The sequence below is a fragment of the Gymnoscopelus microlampas genome (genome assembly GCF_963454915.1).
Source record: "Gymnoscopelus microlampas genome assembly, chromosome: 3".
NCBI classification, from domain to species: Eukaryota; Metazoa; Chordata; class Actinopteri; order Myctophiformes; family Myctophidae; genus Gymnoscopelus; species Gymnoscopelus microlampas.
The window spans coordinates 21,910,844-21,929,730 of record NC_139940.1 but is presented as its reverse complement, the minus strand read 5'-3'; the positions used below and the strand labels follow the sequence as shown (position 1 = coordinate 21,929,730).

Genomic DNA, 18,887 nt, shown 5'->3' with positions numbered 1-18,887 from the left:
ACCCACATTATATCATCTCTTTTTGGATTTTTCTGTGTTGGCGACAATGTATATACTGACAATATTTAATTTCCAGACTAGCAGCCAGCTACGTAGGTTTCAACTACTTTTCTTTCCAGTAGGGACTTATTTACTTGATTGTACAGGTGAAATATTTGGAATATCTGACCGGTCTTCCTAGTTCCCTTTTTTGAAAAATACAAATGAAGGGAGATGGTACGAAAAATGATTTCACCCCTTTTTTTTCTTTACACCTGTATACCTAATGACGTTGACCAAGTGAAGTACATTGAACCAATATAATATGTACTATATGATAAAGTAGAATAATGTTGTGTATATCAACATTTTTATTAAGCCCACTGTACATTCATGTACCAAACAGCATTTTATTACATGTAATTATACTCTTGACATGAAAGGTATCAAGAGATGAAGGCAAAAATAAGAGCCAAATAATTATGAACCAGGCTAATTAACAGGGCAAGACAAGGAACAGGAAGCAAAAGAAGTACATTCGTGAAAACACAAATGCATTCATACAAATACAATGTACTGATACAAATGTATCCTGAAGGAAATAAAATGACCAGGTTTAGTGAAAACGTATTTGAAAATTATTTAAGGAACATGATCTCAGCGAGAGATGGGCCAAAATAAAGAAATAAACACAAACCAATAAATAGGCACTAGGAGAGTAGTCACATATTAGCCAGAGGCAATTAATCTCAAGGTGATAATTGATCAAAAGACTATGAAGACAGTTATTAGGTTTTGGTAGTGAAGCTGCATTGAATGGTAATCAACAGAAATACAAAGAGCAGGGTGAAGTAGAGTGCTTGCAGGTTAATTATGAGTGTCAGATTTGTTAAGTTATCAATTGTGCAATAAAGACGTTATGAGTCTGATGAGAAGGCTTTGTGTGCGTTGGGGAACTGCTGAGAGCTGAAATTGGGGTCGTCCCTCACTCGCTTCTTGAGATCTGCTTTAACCTAAGAGGACAAAGCAATAACTATTATCACTCCATACACGACTGCTGTGAGAACTGAGGTGATGGAAGAGCTTTAAATCGAGCCCAAAAGGTTGAGCCTGACCCAAGCCCGACAAAATTAATGTTATTGATTAATGATAAAGTAGGGTATGTTTCTAGGGCTCCTACTGGTTCTACCGATTGAAGACCCGCCCTCACTGCGGTTGCAGCCAATAGCAGTCGTTTCCGGTTTCATTTCAGGACCAGAACTTCAAAGTTAGGCAGATTTCAATTTGCCGAAAAAGTGTCTTCAAAACGGTCTGTAGAAACCAATGGGGCTCCCTTTGTCCATTCATTTTACAGTCTATGATTTCAACAAATGTTTTTTTTTAAAGAAAAAAACTGTTTTGGACGTACAAGGTTTCCACCCGACAGCGATGATATTTTGAAGAGTAACCTATAGTTACATTCGGTAGTTACATTTTTAAAGTAGTTTGCCCAACACTGGATTCAAATGATGAAATGTTAAAATATTCAACTACCTGTTCTGCATAGGCCTCCTGGATCTCATGGTCCTCTAGCTCCTCCTGCAGTCTGTCAGGAGCAGTAACAGGTTTCACTCCTGCTGTCCTGGCTGCCTGACTCACTGCGTCAGAGAGGGAGAGGAGGGCTCCACTTCCCTGTCCTGTCTGAAAAACAAACAAACGCACAGTAAGTCAGTGGTTCTCAACCATCTTCATGTCAAGGACTTGAAGATGATATGTATACAATTGATATGTATTTGGTAGCGGACCCCCATCTGAAAAGTGTTTGTAACGGGGACCCCCATAAGGGAAGCTTTGTGTTGTTAAAAAAAAATCTAAATTATTCCACATTTTTACAAGATTTTTCAAAAATAGATTGTATTTGTAAGGCATCACAACGCTAGCCTTGCGTAGCCAGACTATATCACTGCGTGGATACTGGATATGAGTCTGGTGCTTCTATGAGGAAGTTTCTTTTCCAAGGGGGCGGTATCAAAACAATGGCTCGACGCAATTGGTTAGACCTACAACCAACTACCAATTACAGTCTCACATATTTGAATACTGGGCCCTGATTGGTCACCCCAGACTTCGGGAGCAGGAAATGGATTCACAATGGAGCGGTGCCAGACCCAAATCGGCGAGGGCAAATTTATTTTTGCACTGGCAGATCCGTCTGGCCCCAGGCTATCACAACGCATAGCAATGTGAGCTTGTATATCGGCTATTTTTGAGTAGCCGTTGTACAAAAGTGGTTAAAATGATTTTCATGCTATATTAACACATTTTGCTGGGGAGCCCCTGGAACCCCCTCATGGGCCCCACTTTGAGAATCACTGGTGTAGGTCAGCTGAGGGTGAGGCAGGTACATACAATTGTGTCTAATAATTACCTTCCTTCGCTTGGCAGGCATGCCGTGCAAATAGGCGTCAGACAATGGAGGCTGGGCCTTCATCTTCCTCTGGGTGATCAGGTCACATCTGATAATGGGCACCCACTCCTACAATCATAGAAGAATGACAACCATCATGGCTCACCAGGGATAATTTTAGTACATTTATTTTCAGCAGTGAAACACAACTCCACTAGATGCAATATGTGTTATGTGCAAGCTGAGATGCATTGACCATCTTCTATTACAGTTGCTCAGAGCAGAGGCAGGTCATGTCAGACCAGAAAGTACATTTTGGACTGACAGTCCAGCTTATCCCTTTAAGACCGGGAACGCATCGGTGTCATTTTAAGATTTCATTGGCTATTCAAAAATAGCAGATCTACAAGCTCATATAAATCGTGAAGATTTGTGCAAAAAATTGAATATATATCTTTTAAAGCGAAAATTTGTAAAATATGTTGTTCTAGGCACTTCCAGAAGCAAATATTTGAGTTACAAATGTTTGCTTTAAAAAAATATATACTCAAAGATTTGCACAACCTTTCATGATTTTTCTAAAATAGCAGATCTACAAGCTCATAGCGTGGCACTCGGTGCCGCGCTTTAAGCTTGTATATCTGCTATTTTTGAATAGGCATAGAAATCTAAAATGACAGAGATGTGTTCCCGGATTGAATGCGTTAAACATGGTCACAGCTGAAAACCACATTGTGAACAAAGAGCAGTAAAGGGTTCTTACAGGAGGCACAGCAGCTGTCCAGGCGTCTGAGTCTCTGACAGACTCCTCCCTCCCTCCCTCGGCCCCCGCCGCAGCCATGGCGCCGCCCAATGGCGCGGCTCCTCCCGAGGCCCCCGCGTCTCCTGGCAACGCCACCGTTTCCCGCGATGACATGGCCTCCTCGGCTGTGGCGGCTGGAGCCGGAGAGCGGGTGTCCTCCATCTGGGACGAAGAAAAGCACAACGAAATGAGCACACCAAGACAAATCTAAAGTTGCTACTTATCTACTTATTTAACTGACTGGTTTCAGGATGGAGGGCAGTGGACGACGACACGGTGCTTACCTTTACACTTTGTGCCCGTTCAGGCTCTGGCGTATCGCTCGCAGAAGACTGGTCTCGCTGTGAAAGGATATCATGCAATATTTATTTGCCATTTCAGACCAGTTGTCTAATGTAACAGGATCTGTGGCTGCCATGGGACAATGTAAACGGGTATGCTTTTCCTCTCACAGTGTGGCATGTTATGTGGGTGTTTCTGTTGCATTTTGCAAAACAGATGCATTATCTAAGAGATAAAAGGAATACAACAGACAGACAGAGAGATACATAGATAGACACACAGACAGATAGGGAAACCAATCTCTGCATTTTGAATGTGTGAGTGAGGTTGTATGAGTGTTACCTGTGTGGGGACTATGTATGTCTGGATCTGCTCCTGTGTGATTGGGATGTGCTCCAAGATGACCTGCAGCCGCATGGTCATCATGCTGGTCATCCAGTTAATCAGACTGGGGCTCATGTCACTCGACATCCTCCTCTGGAATGACAAGAGGGCAGCAGTAGGACATCAAGCTCTAATGTTTCCCTCGAAAATCTACCAAACATCTATCAACAAGTTGGCGTATAAATCAATTGATTTGCTAAGTGACAGATGGTCCTGATTGATGACATCGAATGAAAACAAATTGTGCTTTGAGGCTGACTGACAGAAGAGCATTTAAAATATGTATTATTGTCAATTCTAAAAGGTCCTTACACAATGGGGGCGGGGTTCTTGTGGAATTAATTCCCCGGAAAATACAATACATGTTCTTGAGCTGTTCATGAGCTTCCTCACCGTGAATAAAGGTATCAACCTGTATGAATGAGGCCTCAACTACATGAATAGGTTATATGAATATGTTTAATGCAAAATATTTGCCTGCAAGTATTTCGCATTTTAGTATTATTTATTCATCACACCCCCAGTGTGTAAAGGCCCTGAGAGTGGAGAGGACAAGAACAGAGAGACAGAGGGAGCAGTTGTCAAGAATAAAGCGAGTGAGGAGTGAGAATGAGTATGTTTGAGTGTACGGACTATGCGGTGGTTGATGACTGCAGTGAGGGCAGCCTGGTCTCCTCTCAGGCAGTACAGGTTGAGGGCCAGACACTCAAACAGAGCTTGGTTGCACATCTGCAGCAACCGGAGCCCAAACGACTGATCTGTGTGAAACAAACACAAATGCTAACATTAGCATGAAGAAAGAGTTAATAATAGTTCCTCTAGTTCTCATTCACAGCACATTATACTTCTTTTGCTTTGTTGTTCCTTATGTTCATCTGCAATCTGCAATAATACTGGGAGACAAACAAAATATCCCTCCCTAAAGCTGCCTTATATGCTTGTCACAGAGTTTCTGTGACAACCATTGTTGTTCTTCATTTAGAACAATAGCATAACACTACAGCCAAACTAGGGCTGGGCAATATTACTTCAAACCAATATCACGATAACATCAAACATTTGCCTCCAATACAATTAATGAACGATAAAAAAAGATCTACAAGCTCACAGCGTCACATCATGACGTGTTGTGAGCTTGTAGATCGTCTATTTCCTCTATTTTTGTACAGCACTATTGTACAACAAAGTATTATACAGGGTTAAGTGGTTAATAAGACATTTGAATGAGTCGATTGAAAACAATCTATTATCATTTTTTCATGATGATTCGTTGATATATACGAGAAAGAAAAAACAATTGAAAAAACCTTGCTTCTCGATTAAAAGTCTAAATTGGTTCTAAATATCGTTTTCGATATACTTTCGGTTAATTGCCCAGCCCTACTGCCACCTCTTTTCCAAGCCCAAACACCAAGATTGAGACAACACAACGTTTTCTACTGAGGCCCAGTGTTTACCGGTACAGCGTAGAATATGCGTAGCGATGCGTGTCAGCTGCTGTCTGAAAAAGGCCATGTTGGTCTGTGTGACATCAACGCCCTCCAACACAGTGACTGAAGACTCTCTCTGATGGAGATAAGAGAAGATGAACGTATGTTAAAATTTCACACCTTCACAGGTTTTATGCTTAATTCATACTCCATCGTACGATGAAGTAAAGTTCAAGAGTTTAGTATTGCAGGAGACTTACAAAGCTTTCAGTGATGTCCTCCTCCAGTTCATTGACGAGTGTGTCAGCAGCAGCCTAAGTGTGAAAATAGAGATGGGGTTTATGGGGGTTTGGGGTGGACAGATCAACAGAGGAAAGAAGTAACTCAGGCCTGATATTAATGCAACTGGGTTTTGTACAATAGGTGGTAGGGCTGGGCGATATGACACGTTTTTTTTCCAAACTTCAATTAAAAAAAAAATCAGATCTACAAGCTCACGTGTTGCATCCAGATGCATTGTGAGCTTGTAGATTGGCTATTTTTGCATGCCACCATTGTACAACAAAGTATAATACAGGGCATAGGTGGTTAATCAGATTCTCGGTCAATTATAAAATATCTATTAGACATTTGTTTTGGTCGATTCATTGATATATACTGTAAGGAGAAAACATTTATCCAAAAAGACCTTGCTTCTATGAGTTATAAGTCGGTTACTGGTTTTCAGTTAACCCATTAAGACCTGGAACGCATCTGTGTCACTTTAGATTTCTTTGGCTATTTTTGAAAAATCTTGAACATTTTTTTAAAAGTTTTTTTTCAAAATCCTGTTAGGATTTAGAAAACATTTTTAAGAATCGCCTCAGGTCTTAATGGGTCAAACAGCTGAGTTGAACAGCACTACTAGGTGGAGAGTGATACTGACAGCTATGTTCTGGTCGGTGGGCTCCCTGCCATTGAGGTAGTTCTGGGTGAAGAACTGGGCCAGCTGGGGCTGGATGCGGCCCAGGGGCTGGTGCTGACCATGGAGCAGCATCACCAGGTCTGACATGGTGAACGTCTGACACACCAATGTCAGCAACTCGCTGAAGAAACCTGAGGAGGGAGGGAAGAGGTTTGTGGATATCAATACCCCCAATATGAGTAAAGAGTGCCTTCATTTTCATATTTTTTGTTTTCTCCAATGGCCAACACAAGTGCACGTCCCAACTGCAAAACGATTCGATATACGATACAAAGTCAAACGATACGATATTTTGCTGTTTGCATATCGATATAGTCAACAGGGATGAGAGGATAGCAGGACCAAAACAAAATAAGAACAAGAATAAGGAACAGAATTGCAACTGAACAGTACTGTCTCAGAGTGGAAATAAAAAAGTGTCTCTTTAGCAAAAGCAGATAATTACTGTATTTACATTTGATACACTACACCAGATGTCTACATAATATTTTCACATATTAAAAAACATGGATAACATTTGGGAAAGCGGAAAACCAAGAACGGGGAAGTCTTCAGTTGCAAATTAGCACAGTGGGAAGGAAAGGGGGGAGGTTCTAAACATGAGACCAAAAGACAAAGAAAATGAACAGGAAAATGAGGACAATGAGCAACAAAATGCAGAACATTAGATTTGAATAATTCTGACCTCCAGGTCCTCCAGCAGGATCCTCAGGGCTGACAAAGATGTTGGAGTTTTGTGAGAGCCTCTGCATGAACTGGGCGATACTTTCTGTATCATTCTGGGCCTGGCCCAGTGAGCCCATCATGGTGGTGAGGACGCCCCGGACAATGCCTGTAAACAGCTCTGGGTTGAGGGCCTCTGCATCTGTGGGGGCATTAGGACCAGGGGTGGTTCCTGTGGGGGGTACAGGTGTGGAGCCTGGGGCGGAAGGGGGAGGGGTGAAGACAGGCTGGGATGCCTGGAAGTGAAAAGGATATGAAAAGTTCTTCATTAACCACTTTCAACCTGGCGTCCCTATTTTTGGCTTGTCATTATATAAAAAAAACTATCGTCAAAAATAGGCGCTCTACAAGTTCACAACATGTCACATCGCGACGTGTTGTGAGCTTGTAGATCAGCCATTATTGCTGTTTGTCATACAAGTAAGTAGGGGTGTAACGATACATTTTAATAGCGATACGATACATCACGATACATGGTTGACGATACGATACATGGACGATATTGGTTCATTCATGGCGATACAATACGATACGATTCAATGATTTAAAATCAATACAGTAACTATTTAGCAAAAAAAAAATCTATATAGTGCAGGTTTTTAAGGGTAAAATGTATTATGATGGATATAAATAAGTAAAGTAAACACAGTGATTCTCTGGCAAATATATGGACATTGTATTTGAACACGGACAAACCCGCACCTTGACATGAACACAGAGATTACACACATTTATCGATAAACCAAGTGTAGTGATATGGAATGGAAAAGTAATTAAACCCCTCTCTTTTTTTTCCTTAAAATTGCTAAATACAACACACAAGTTAGTATCAATAAAATCGATTATTTGCATTGCAAAACGATTCGATACGATACAAAGTCAAACGATACGATATTTTGCTGTTTGCATATCGATATAGTAGATTGTTGAAAATTCAAAACTATTTTTTGATGCAGTTACTATGTCGTTACACCTCTACAAGTAAGTATACAGGTGGTTATGTAAATAGTTTATGCCAAAGTTAGTATGTGCTGGTATTGAGCGTACAAGCAATTGTTGAACGATTTTTTAACAGCATTTGTTTTTGCTTTATTTTTAAGCTTCAATTTAACTTGACCCATCTGTGTTCTGTTGACAAGGTCACCACATGCAAGCTGTGTAACATAACACTGCTTTAATGAGCAAAAAAGCACAAAACATTATGCAAGCATACACACAAGCTAATGTCAATTTAGTGGGATCAGGCCGTACAGATTACACACCTATCAATGTACCACTGACCTGCTGCATAAACTCAGACACTCCCTGGATGAAGGCCGGAACACCAGATGTGGTGACCGTGATAGACGGGGCCCCACCAGGCCCCATACCCGCCATGCCTCCTGCAGCAGTGCCTCCAAGTAGTGACCCGAGGAGCTGGCTGAGCTCTGGGGGCAACCCCTGGGGCAGAGGCTGGGGCTGTGGCTGAGGCTGGTTGGGTGTAGCCTCAGCTTGGCCTGGTGGAGCAGAGGAATCTGAGGAGGGTGGAGGACCCTGGCCTCCGGTGGAAGTGGAAGACGAGAAGGAAAAGGAGTGCGGGGAAGACGAGGATGAGGATGTTGAGTAAGATGATGATGAAGATGTTGTGTGAGTGTGAGAGGAGGTGACTGTTTGTCCAGCTGTGAAGATAAAGGAGTGGTATATTCATTATGACTTGTGACTTTATCTCTTCTGACTTATTGCTGCTACTGGATCCCATCATCCTATCTTACAATTGCACTTGCTTACCCATCTGGCCTGGCACCAGAAGCTGTCCAACCAGTCCACTAATCATTTGGTTGAGGGCAGCGGGGTTGAAGGCCTGTGGGAAAAGACAGTGGATTATTTCCAGTCTTAAGGTCATGACACACCAAGCAAGTCTGCTTGGTGTGTCCTGATTATTACAGACTGCATCGGGAAATCAGATTGGGAGACGCCGGTGTTAAATATGTCAAAAGTTGCATCTGCACACACTGCACAGACTACAGCTGACTATCAGTTGATTGTGATGTTCTGTGCTTTCAGGAGAGGAAATAAATCTACCATAATCAGCGAATACATGAATGAATTACATTATATCATTAAGTTATTCCAGGAAAAAGACTACAGACTCTGTAATTAATAATGTAATGAACAGCTCTTTGAGTTGTTTAACACCCCTGCAGTGTGCATGGTTTTACGATAATTGTTTGTCTGCAACACTGACATTAAACATGACTTTCATCCACCAGAAGTGAGTGCATGCCATAAAATGACTAGAAAAGTGAGCTCCACTGAGCCACTTTTCCCAGCCGCTCCGTTGGCGGAGATGACAAATAACAACAAACAATGCCCACCTGTCCTGGCTGCTGGCCTGGCATGGCAGCCCTCACATTGATTGTGGCTCCCCGGGTTCCGAAGGCCGGAGGGGGCATGCCAGGTGCAAACGCCGGGCGCGTGAACACCACCCTGGCCTGAGGCTGCGGGCTGGTATAGGGAGGTGGGGGTGGGGCGGTGTGGGGGCTGGTATAGGGGGGTGGTGGTGGGGCGGTAGGGGTTGTGGTGGGGGTGTTGGGCCCGGTGGTGGTGGTGGAGGAGGTGGCCGTAGAGGTGGACCCAGGAGGGGTGGGCTGGGGTGGGCCAGGTTGGCTGGTGACGGGTGCGTTGGCATAGCTGACCGCCATGGCAGCAGCATACTGGTTGATCTGCTGCATGACGTTTCGCATGAACTCTGGGGTTGGCTCAAGAGGAGGTGGGGGAGGGGCCTGTTGTCCTGCCGTTGGAGGGTTAGCACCAGGGCCTGCAAGCCAACAACCACAAAGGTTTAAGCTCCTCTCAGCAGTTATGACTAATCTCTGCAATGCATCACACTCAAAATTACAGAGCCACCATTCAACAACAACAAAAAAGATTTTAGTTTTATACTTTAAATGAATTCTAAGCCATTTTCCCTCTTTGGATCAAGCTTTTTGCAGCAATATATTAAAGAACACAGTGTGGTGGTATAGCAAAGACCAAAAATTCAGTTCCAATGGGATGCCACAGGGCAAGTTAATGACAAACTGCTTGGTATTAGTGGAGCATTCAATCAGTGGCGGGTAGGGGACAACACACCGTCCGCGTTCATCTGCATCATGACCACCGGTACTGTCTGGTGGCTGATCCTGATGACCCGGGGGCCAGCGTGTCCCTGTCCAGCCTGCTGATTGGACGAAGGAGTCTGTGGGGGAGAGGTCTGTCCCTGACCTGCCTGCTCTGACTGGCTGGCTGGCTGAGCGGGCGGTGCCTGTCCCTCATTGCCATTGGGTGCCATAGTCACCGTGGCACCCAGGTTGACCTGTTGGTAATGTTCAGAGAATGTCACTCTGCAATCAGCAAAAACATGAATTCCACAAAAACTATAGCGGAACTATAGTTGAAAGTAATTGCTTACAAAAACAAATATAGCTCATGTGGATGTACAACATCCACATGAGCTACAACTCCATCTTCTATGTTGTTCTAAGTTTTCCATACCCGCATAAGAACTTCACTTACATGCAGTGGGATGTGGTGGTGGTGCACAGATCCAGGCATAGTGACTGGGCTAGTATAGTGGGACATGGGCCGGACCACATGTAAATGGCGGGGGGTTGGGCTCAGTAGGTTGCAGCGCAGGTCACTCAGAGCTACCAGAGCATTTCCAAGAAGACGGAGTGACTCCCCCACCAGGTTAAGAATACGCTGGTCCTCCTCTCTCTCCTGTGTAGGATATGAAATCTTGTTAATTGACTTTCTGAGCACCTCTGAAATACAGTATATCGAACATGAAAACCCCATTTATACCCAACGTTAAATATATGGATATACAGAAAGAGGCCTCAGACCTGAGGGAGTGCGAGGGGACATAATAGAGTACTGAAGTCCGACGTCAAAAAACACACGATCCATTCAAAACTTTACTCATTATGGTTATGAAGCATCAACTGATGAAATTAATTCAATTCCAAATGCCCCCCCACCCCAAAATTCATTTGACACTTTGGATGAGGGCACACTTTGGATCTCTCATTTTCAGAGCATTTTTATTTTAATGATCAATCAATATATTGTGTTAGGGCTTGGATCAATGGAACTAACGTAGTATACTTTAAGTTTCTATTTAACTGTATTACAATTAAAAAGCATTTTCTTTAAGGTTTTAAAGAAAAAAATATCATTTTTTTAATATTAAAGTTATTTTATCATTAAAATATTTAAGTTTTTTAGTAATATTGGGGCACACTTGCAATATCCTACCGGCTCAACAGTGAGCCCTAATCTACAGGTTGTGAATCGCTAGTGAATGAGTCTATGGCAGAACAAAGCTTACCGTATTATTGTATTCAGCAGTGGTGGCTGTCTCCAGGATGGTATGGGCTCTCTGGATAAAGGGCTGTAGCCTCTCCTCCACTCTCCTCAGCTCAGACAACATCTCAACTAGCTCAGCTGGGCTAGGATGACTATAGGATGAAGAAAGGAGTTCATTTAAAAAGGGGAATCAGGAACTCAAAAAAAAATATATAATGCTGACAAAGATAACTATCGTAATTCACATCACCATTATAAATCTGGGGTGTCTTACTTGGGTCCAGCATGGGGTGCCGGTCCCTCGGACTGGGCAGAGGACGTGGGGAGAGGAGGAGGAGTGGAAGGAGGTGGGGAGGTGTCCATAGGCTGAGCAGAGGGAGAGGGAGTGGAGTTGGTGGATGAGGAGGAGGGACCAGGGGGAGGAGCAGCAGGAGTTGAATCTGGTTGGGCAGATGCATCACTGGGCGGCTGACCCTGAAAATATCAGATGTACGGTCAATTTAAGAAGTTGGCCTCATGTGCTTTTTACCCAGTTATGAGTAGGGCTGTCACGATTACAAATTTAAGTTGACGATTAATTGTCACTCAAATAATTGCAATTAATGATTTAATTGTGTGTTTGGCCATTGAATATTGGGACATATGAATACAAATTACATTTCTGTTTGCCTTTTAGGCTCCGTAATAAAAAAAATTGCACAGGGCAGATATGAAAAATAACTTAAATATACAAAGAAATTATTGACATATTTAATAATTTTATACATGTAAAATAGCAGAAATAGCTGATCTACAAGCTTACAACGTGACGCGTTGTAAGCTTGTAGATCCGCTATTTCTGCTTTTTTATATATTTTAAAAAGTGTGAACATTTTTCAACATGGAGACGATTATGACGATTATGCAAAAATAATTGCGATTATCTCAAATAATTGCGATTGGACGATTATGTAATAATTGTGATTGTGACAGGCCTAGTTGTGAGTCTCTTGAAACAACTGAGCTCTTACCTCCATTCTCTGGATGAGGGTAGTAGTGTCTCTAAGCAGGTTCTCGGCCAATAGCAGCCTCAGTCTGGGCTCACTCTGCACTGACTGGTCCACATCGATGTGTACATTCATGGAGCCGTTAGTCTGAGAAACACAAGACAATAAATAATACTTCAACAACAAAGTGGCTAATGGGACGAGGGCGTTTCCGAACACGCAGCGTGGCTCAGCCACTTACCCCAGTGCTGGTTGTGACTCTGGCGTTCCTGGCATTGTCTCCCATGCCTGACACCATCTGCTGAACGGACATCTGAATGGAGGGGATAACAGCATAGATTTCATGCTCCTTCTATAATTGTGGCTGTCCTGACACAAGGTAACATACATGAACACATAAGAAAAAGGTAGAGTCCACACACTGTTAAGCTTGTTCCCACTGTGCTTAATGTCAAACAATAATTGTTTTAATCTTTTTAGAGTAGAGATGCACCAAATAATTGAACAGACAAAATGATTTGGCCGAAAATAAACCGAACAGCAATGGCAATAATATAATCACCCAATGTGAATGTGGGAGTGGCTGGCGCTGTAAAGACGAGACAGACCTCCTGTCTATCATGTGATCAGCAGTAGGCTACTTGTAGATTAATAGAATCATCGAGATGTATTTTTTTTTATATATAATAATTTACAAAATGTCTTATATCAATGGATTGACACAAATAAATTCAAATAGATTTTTTATAATCGACTAAGTCGATTAGTCAGATTGTGATTAACCACTTAACCCTGTATTATATTTCATTGTACAAGACGAGAGACGAGACAGACCTCCTGTCTATCATGTGATCAGCAGTAGGCTACTATCCCTCTCTATGAGCCCCCCTTCCCCTCCGCTGGCTATGTGTATTTACATTTAGTCATACTGTATGACGGTGTCGTGCACTGAATATATATATCTACAAACTCACAACGGGTCGCGACTCACGATCATCTGAAGGGAGTCCCTCTCAGTAAAAAACACCAGACCAATAAGTACGCTACTGGTGCAAATGTCTCAACTTGTTGTCTTTCTTTCCTCTTCTCCAAATGTCTTTGTTCTGTCTCTATTTATCATCCCCCTTCCACATTAGGTTTGTTTACCTGGTTCACTAGTTCCTATCCATTTCTGTTTCTGTCAAGTGTAAATTATCTTTTTCATATAATCAATATTATGAAGTTTGCAACTTTGTCCCTTGTGTGTTCCGAGTAGTGTATAGGGCATAGTCACTCTTACCTACTATAGGCTATTTACTCATACATAACATTTCCATAAAAATGCATTCTACAGATCTTTAAAATGAATATTAAAACTGCGCAGACAGTACTATATAGTATATGTCTATCTTTCATCACATGCTCTTAGCTATATAACAGCAAAAAAAAGGGGGGAAAAAGCTGATGAAATATACTACCCAACAGCCATACCTGCATTTGCTGAGGATCCATGATATTAACAGGGAGGTTGAAGGTGCCCAGCATGACATAGCTATTGGCATTGCGGTCATGTGGATGTCCTTGGGAGGTTCCCTGGGTAGATGAGGAGGCTCCGCTGTCAGCCGAGCTGCCTCCTGACCCTGAGCCGGGCTGGGAAGGCGGAGGTGGCGCCCGCTCCACAAGGTGAATCACCTTTCCAGCCACATCTGGAAGCACAGCAGAGAAATAAGCCAATGGATGCACTAGTCGGACAATCCTGTCCAATAGGCCAACTTGTAATTTTCAGAGTTTGACAATAAAACAGCTGTGAAAAGGCTCCAAATGGTTCTCAGCTGTAAGCAAAGCTCATACTGTTTGGAGGAGGGTCAGGGTCATAGTCCTTTATCAAACTGCTTATAAGGCTATAGGCCTAATGCGCGTCCCTGTTTTTCATATGGTAAACCATATACCAGATGTAGTAGTATCACCGTTTAATTTGGCTCTTTATCAATGTTTTAGGTTGCATTATGCTTCACTAAAGAGGAAATTGATATTTTCACAATTCTGAAAACTGCTACATTACATACAGAGAAATACCATGTTCTGCTTTGTTTTCAATGCTACTGCATTACTTACTATAGTCTGCCAGGGTCCTTTCATCTTGTAAGACTCTGCCCTGATAGATCAACCTCTGTTTATCCACAGGAATCCCCACTGAAGGTGCGATGTGTTCCTTGAATTCTTTCACTGTCAACTGAGGCAGGTCAGATAAAACAAAAAAATCACTTTGGATTAGGGCTGGGCAATTGATCGAAAATATATCGAAACCGATATTTAGATAACTGACTTTTGTAGATTAATAGAATCATCGAGATGCATTTTTTAAAATATATAATAATTTACAAAATGTCTTATATCAACGGATTGACACAAATACATTCGAATAGATTTTTCATAATCGACTAAATCGATTAGTCAGATTGTGATTAACCACTTAACCCTGTATTATATTTAATTGTACAATGGTGGTATAAAAAATGTAGCAAATCTACAAGCTCAAAACGTGTCGTGTCGCGAAGCGAGGCGTTGTGAGTTTGTAGATCGGCTATTTTATAATCGTTCTTTAATTGTAAATCGAGGCAAAAGTTTCGCCCAGCGATACTTTGGATGAAAGCTAACTGAAAGTACACTGCATTTAATTTAAATACGATTCACAATGCTCCTGTTACGACAAAACAAAAGCATACAGCTAAATAACCAAATGTCAATAATAAGGACAAGGAGAATGTAATATTTACCTGACCACGTACGGTGTAGCTTCTGCTTTGAGAGTCTAATGTTTTGACTGTCACCTCTATGTCACCAGTTTGTTCTTCCATGGTAAATCTGTGTCATTACAGAAAGGGAAGGGTTAAAAGGTGAAATGCATGCACACAGCAGCTCCTCTTAAACTTGGTCACATCCATGACCTGCACCAGTAGTATATGTCGCCCTACCTAGAAGATTGTGATATGCAGTTATTATGCACCACCATTACCTCACTAAAAAGTAAAGAGACCAACCAAAACCCTAAATAGATGCTATTCTTAAATAAATATGTAATAAAATTAGGGTGAAATTAGGGATGTAATCAAATGGTCATTGGTCAGCATAGTTTGCCATGCAGAATACAGTCACATGCCCAACATTTTGGCTTATAATAACGTACAATTCAATGAGTATTACGCTAACTTTATTAATAAACCAACACATCGGGGAGCATAAAACGATCAGAAATTAGCTGCTATAATGATGCTTCAATCAGACGAACAAAGGTCAGTGAGTTCGGCAGCTAATGAAAAGTAACGTTAGCCAGTTAGCAGCTAGGCTAGGTGTGATAATGTGTCTAACGCCGAGTAGATATCGACAGCTGCAATACTGTGGCGCATCATACACGATAACTTCCAGTGTGGGATATATATACTGTATATATACAGTCATTTGCTGTGATGTTTCTATCAAGGTGTGTAATTATGAACATTTCACCACGGACAGCTAGCTACAGTTAGCATCTAGCTAGCAGAGCACCCACTGAGGTTTGTAAAAAATTGTAACGACGGTATCAATGTTGCCAGATTTTGAGAGAGAAATAAGCAACCAGGTCTACGAAAACAAGCTCAAAGGACGCGACTAGGCCCCATGAGCACTTTAAACCAGCTATTTGGGAATAGCCGATTTCGACGCGTGTGACTGTGAGATCTGCCATTCTCAAAATAAATCTTAAAATAAAATGTGGAATATTTGGAAACATTATAACAACACAAATAGGCTACATGTTAATTAAGGAGGTCCATGATGACATGAACAAATTTGTGAACCACTGGTTTAAATAATGATTACAACATTTGGAAGCCAGCCCAAATAAGCAACTATACTATAGAAACAAGCCCAAAAAAACTACAAACTGCCAATATTTTCAAGCAACTTCACAGAAAAACAAGCCCAACGTCGCTTATAATAAGCAGACATGGCAACGCTGGTTACGACGGTAGTGTAAAGGCTACATTATGAAAGCTAAGCGATTAGCTAGAAAGACAATATGTCGAGTCCAACAGACAGGTGTGGATTTTGCGGTGTGTTTGTTAACAGTTACCTTGAAAGTCAAGCAATCTTTCTTCAACTTATTCAACGTAATATGCGGCTGTTTATCCCCAGTGCCATGCAAATTAAGTTCCTGGTACTGAGCTCTGGTACTTGCTAAAAAGACGTAGCTGTCTGTGAGCTAAGCTGACTGAGCTTGGGGCGGTTGTTGTTTTTTTCGCGTTGCCACGCCGCAATTAGTTACCTATCGAATTGTGTGACACCAGAGGCCGCTGTTATTTTGAATCATGGCTATGGTTTGGATAGTAGTGTCCAGGAGCTAATCTCTCAAACCACCACTGGACCGATCAGCACCAAACACAATTTATTTTGTGTTTTTATTTTTATTATCATAAATTATTATTTTTGGGATCAGGCTGAAACTTTGCCCAAATTTGGAGTAATACGTCATAGAAATGTCATAGACTACTGACGTCATATATTTCTATATTCACAATATATTTATAACAGTAATGTTATTATTTATAATTGACGAAGTTACCTTCAGTCGTTTTTTTGTACATTTGCACAAGCTAAAGTGACCCTCGGGCGTGACATATTTTAATAGGTCGCCAATTTCCTTGTAACAGTATGTATGCATGTAACAGCCCGGATGTGACGTCTGAAGAACACGGGAAGCGTTCGAAGAGCTCGAGGAAAATGGCGAATCTCGTGGAGGCGACGTCTCAGCAGCAGTTTGAAGACTACTTAGCCAAAGCTGGAAAGTGCCTGACCGTGGTCCACTTCCAGGCAGAATGGGCCCCGCAGTGCGCGCAGATGAACGAGGTGATGGCGGAGCTGGCCAAGGAACACACGCACACCACCTTCATCAAGCTGGAGGCTGAGTCCGTGCCGGAGGTCTCCGAGAAGTACGAGATTGCGTCAGTCCCGACGTTCCTCCTGTTCAAGTCGGGAGAGAAGGTCGACCGCCTCGATGGCGCACACGCTCCGGAGCTGACTAAGAAGATCCAGCGGCTGGCCGTGTCGGGGGGTCCGCAGGAGGGCGGACAGGGTCAGGGGGCCCCCGTGGATGACATGAACCAGCGGCTGCAGAAGCTGATCAACGCGGCGCCGTGCATGCTCTTCATGAAGGGCTCCCCGCAGGAGCCTCGCTGCGGCTTCAGCCGACAGATCGTGGCGCTGCTGAAGGAGCACAACGTCCAGTTCAGCAGCTTCGACATCCTGTCCGACGAGGAGGTCCGCCAGGCGTTGAAGACCTTCTCGAACTGGCCCACCTACCCTCAGTTCTACGCCAACGGAGAGCTGCTGGGGGGGCTGGACATAGTGAAGGAGCTGGCCGAGACCGGAGAACTGGAGAACACATGTCCCAAGACTGTCACCCTGGAGCACCGGCTGAAGAGTTTGATCAACCAGGGTCCGGTTATGCTGTTCATGAAAGGCAACAAGGAGGCGGCGAAGTGCGGCTTCAGCAGGCAGACATTGGAGATTTTGAATAACGCAGGGGTCCCTTACGACACGTTTGATATTCTGCAAGACGAAGAGGTGCGTCAGGGTCTCAAGACATATTCCAACTGGCCGACCTTCCCTCAGCTCTATGTGAAAGGAGAACTGATTGGAGGACTGGACATAATGAAGGAGCTGAAGGAGAGTGGAGATCTAGTGTCCGTGTTGAAGGGGGAATCTAATTAGATCTGCCATGCCAAACGAAGAATGAATAAGCTACAACACATGTTCAGAGATGCCTCTTCCACTAATAAAGCACTGCTAAATAACCAGGAAATTATATAGAATCAGCCCTGCAGGAAGATTACCTGGTCAACGAATTCTATGCACTTAATTAATCAGCTTCTAATAAAAACGTGTACATTACTAAAACACGATTACATTTCAGAGTTCCCTTCAAGCCTACTGAACAATCTTAATATTGGCCAAATTAAGCCTACTTTAACCCCTGCCTTTCTTTCTCTGGTAAAACGTTCAGTAGGATAGACGTTGAATAATATTTTTATTTTATTTTATTACATCTCTTCTGATGAAGTATTCAGGATGATCCATTGACCAAATGGTCCGGCTCTTGTGTGCCACCATACCAACTGTAACACATGGCCCAGTGCCCACTCTGTCTAGCTCCTGTGTCATTGGTTTACAATTCTAACAGACTGTAGAATGGTCTAAACCTGCATATATATATATATACAGTGTAAGGACCTATTCTGGTTACATACTTAGCATCAATACAACAAGTCTCTCCTGTTGATCACCTAGAAGAGATATAAAATAAAAACATCTCATTCAATGTTGTAGACTTTGTCTCTTTATTCTGTCTACCTAAATGAAATGTAAGAGCTGCCACAAAATGATTAATTATAATGCATCCATTGCATGGTGATTACCATGACTTTACTACTTGTAATGGATGTTTCAGCATACAGTGTATGAGTATCCTGACATTTAGAATAAATGAACGCCTAGCATTGGTAACCGTTAAGCAAAATTTTGCAGATGATTCCAATGAAGCCTCCTAAACTATGTACTGTGAAAGGTTACTTAAGAGTACTTTTTCTTCACAACTGAAATAAACGTATGT

General features: G+C 42.4%; 2 protein-coding genes across 2 annotated transcripts; one reads left to right on the top strand and one right to left on the bottom strand.

The window, feature by feature from the left end:
• Positions 1–336: 336 nt before the first annotated feature.
• On the bottom strand, positions 337–16,521 carry bag6 (BCL2 associated athanogene 6). Its single transcript, XM_084051347.1, has 24 exons — positions 16,353–16,521; positions 15,019–15,106; positions 14,357–14,474; positions 13,733–13,947; positions 12,504–12,575; positions 12,287–12,409; positions 11,551–11,750; positions 11,299–11,428; positions 10,485–10,688; positions 10,062–10,284; positions 9,305–9,747; positions 8,718–8,790; positions 8,232–8,608; positions 6,913–7,186; positions 6,189–6,358; positions 5,524–5,577; positions 5,291–5,399; positions 4,467–4,591; positions 3,792–3,926; positions 3,452–3,508; positions 3,129–3,329; positions 2,387–2,494; positions 1,513–1,659; positions 337–992 (listed from the first exon to the last, which is right to left on the bottom strand). The coding sequence occupies exons 2-24, from the start codon at positions 15,097–15,099 to the stop codon at positions 897–899; spliced, it is 3,735 nt and encodes a 1,244-aa protein (XP_083907473.1). The 5' UTR covers positions 15,100–15,106; positions 16,353–16,521; the 3' UTR covers positions 337–896.
• A 432-nt stretch (positions 16,522–16,953) lies between these two features.
• On the top strand, positions 16,954–18,596 carry glrx3 (glutaredoxin 3). The gene has a single exon (XM_084053352.1). The coding sequence runs from the start codon at positions 17,000–17,002 to the stop codon at positions 17,987–17,989; it is 990 nt and encodes a 329-aa protein (XP_083909478.1). The 5' UTR covers positions 16,954–16,999; the 3' UTR covers positions 17,990–18,596.
• Positions 18,597–18,887: the final 291 nt, after the last annotated feature.

What these genes read in the sequence shown, in the direction of transcription:
- bag6 (XM_084051347.1), bottom strand. Translation starts at nt 15,099, where the DNA reads ATGGAAGAACAAACTGGTGACATAGAGGTGACAGTCAAAACATTAGAC. An exon ending in CCCTCATCCAGAGAATGGAG is followed by an intron (nt 11,751 to 12,286) that starts GTAAGAGCTCAG and finishes TGATATTTTCAG; the next exon opens with GGTCAGCCGCCCAGTGATGC. An exon ending in TCCTGCTGGAGGACCTGGAG is followed by an intron (nt 6,359 to 6,912) that starts GTCAGAATTATT and finishes CTCCCTCCTCAG; the next exon opens with GTTTCTTCAGCGAGTTGCTG.
- glrx3 (XM_084053352.1), top strand. Translation starts at nt 17,000, where the DNA reads ATGGCGAATCTCGTGGAGGCGACGTCTCAGCAGCAGTTTGAAGACTAC.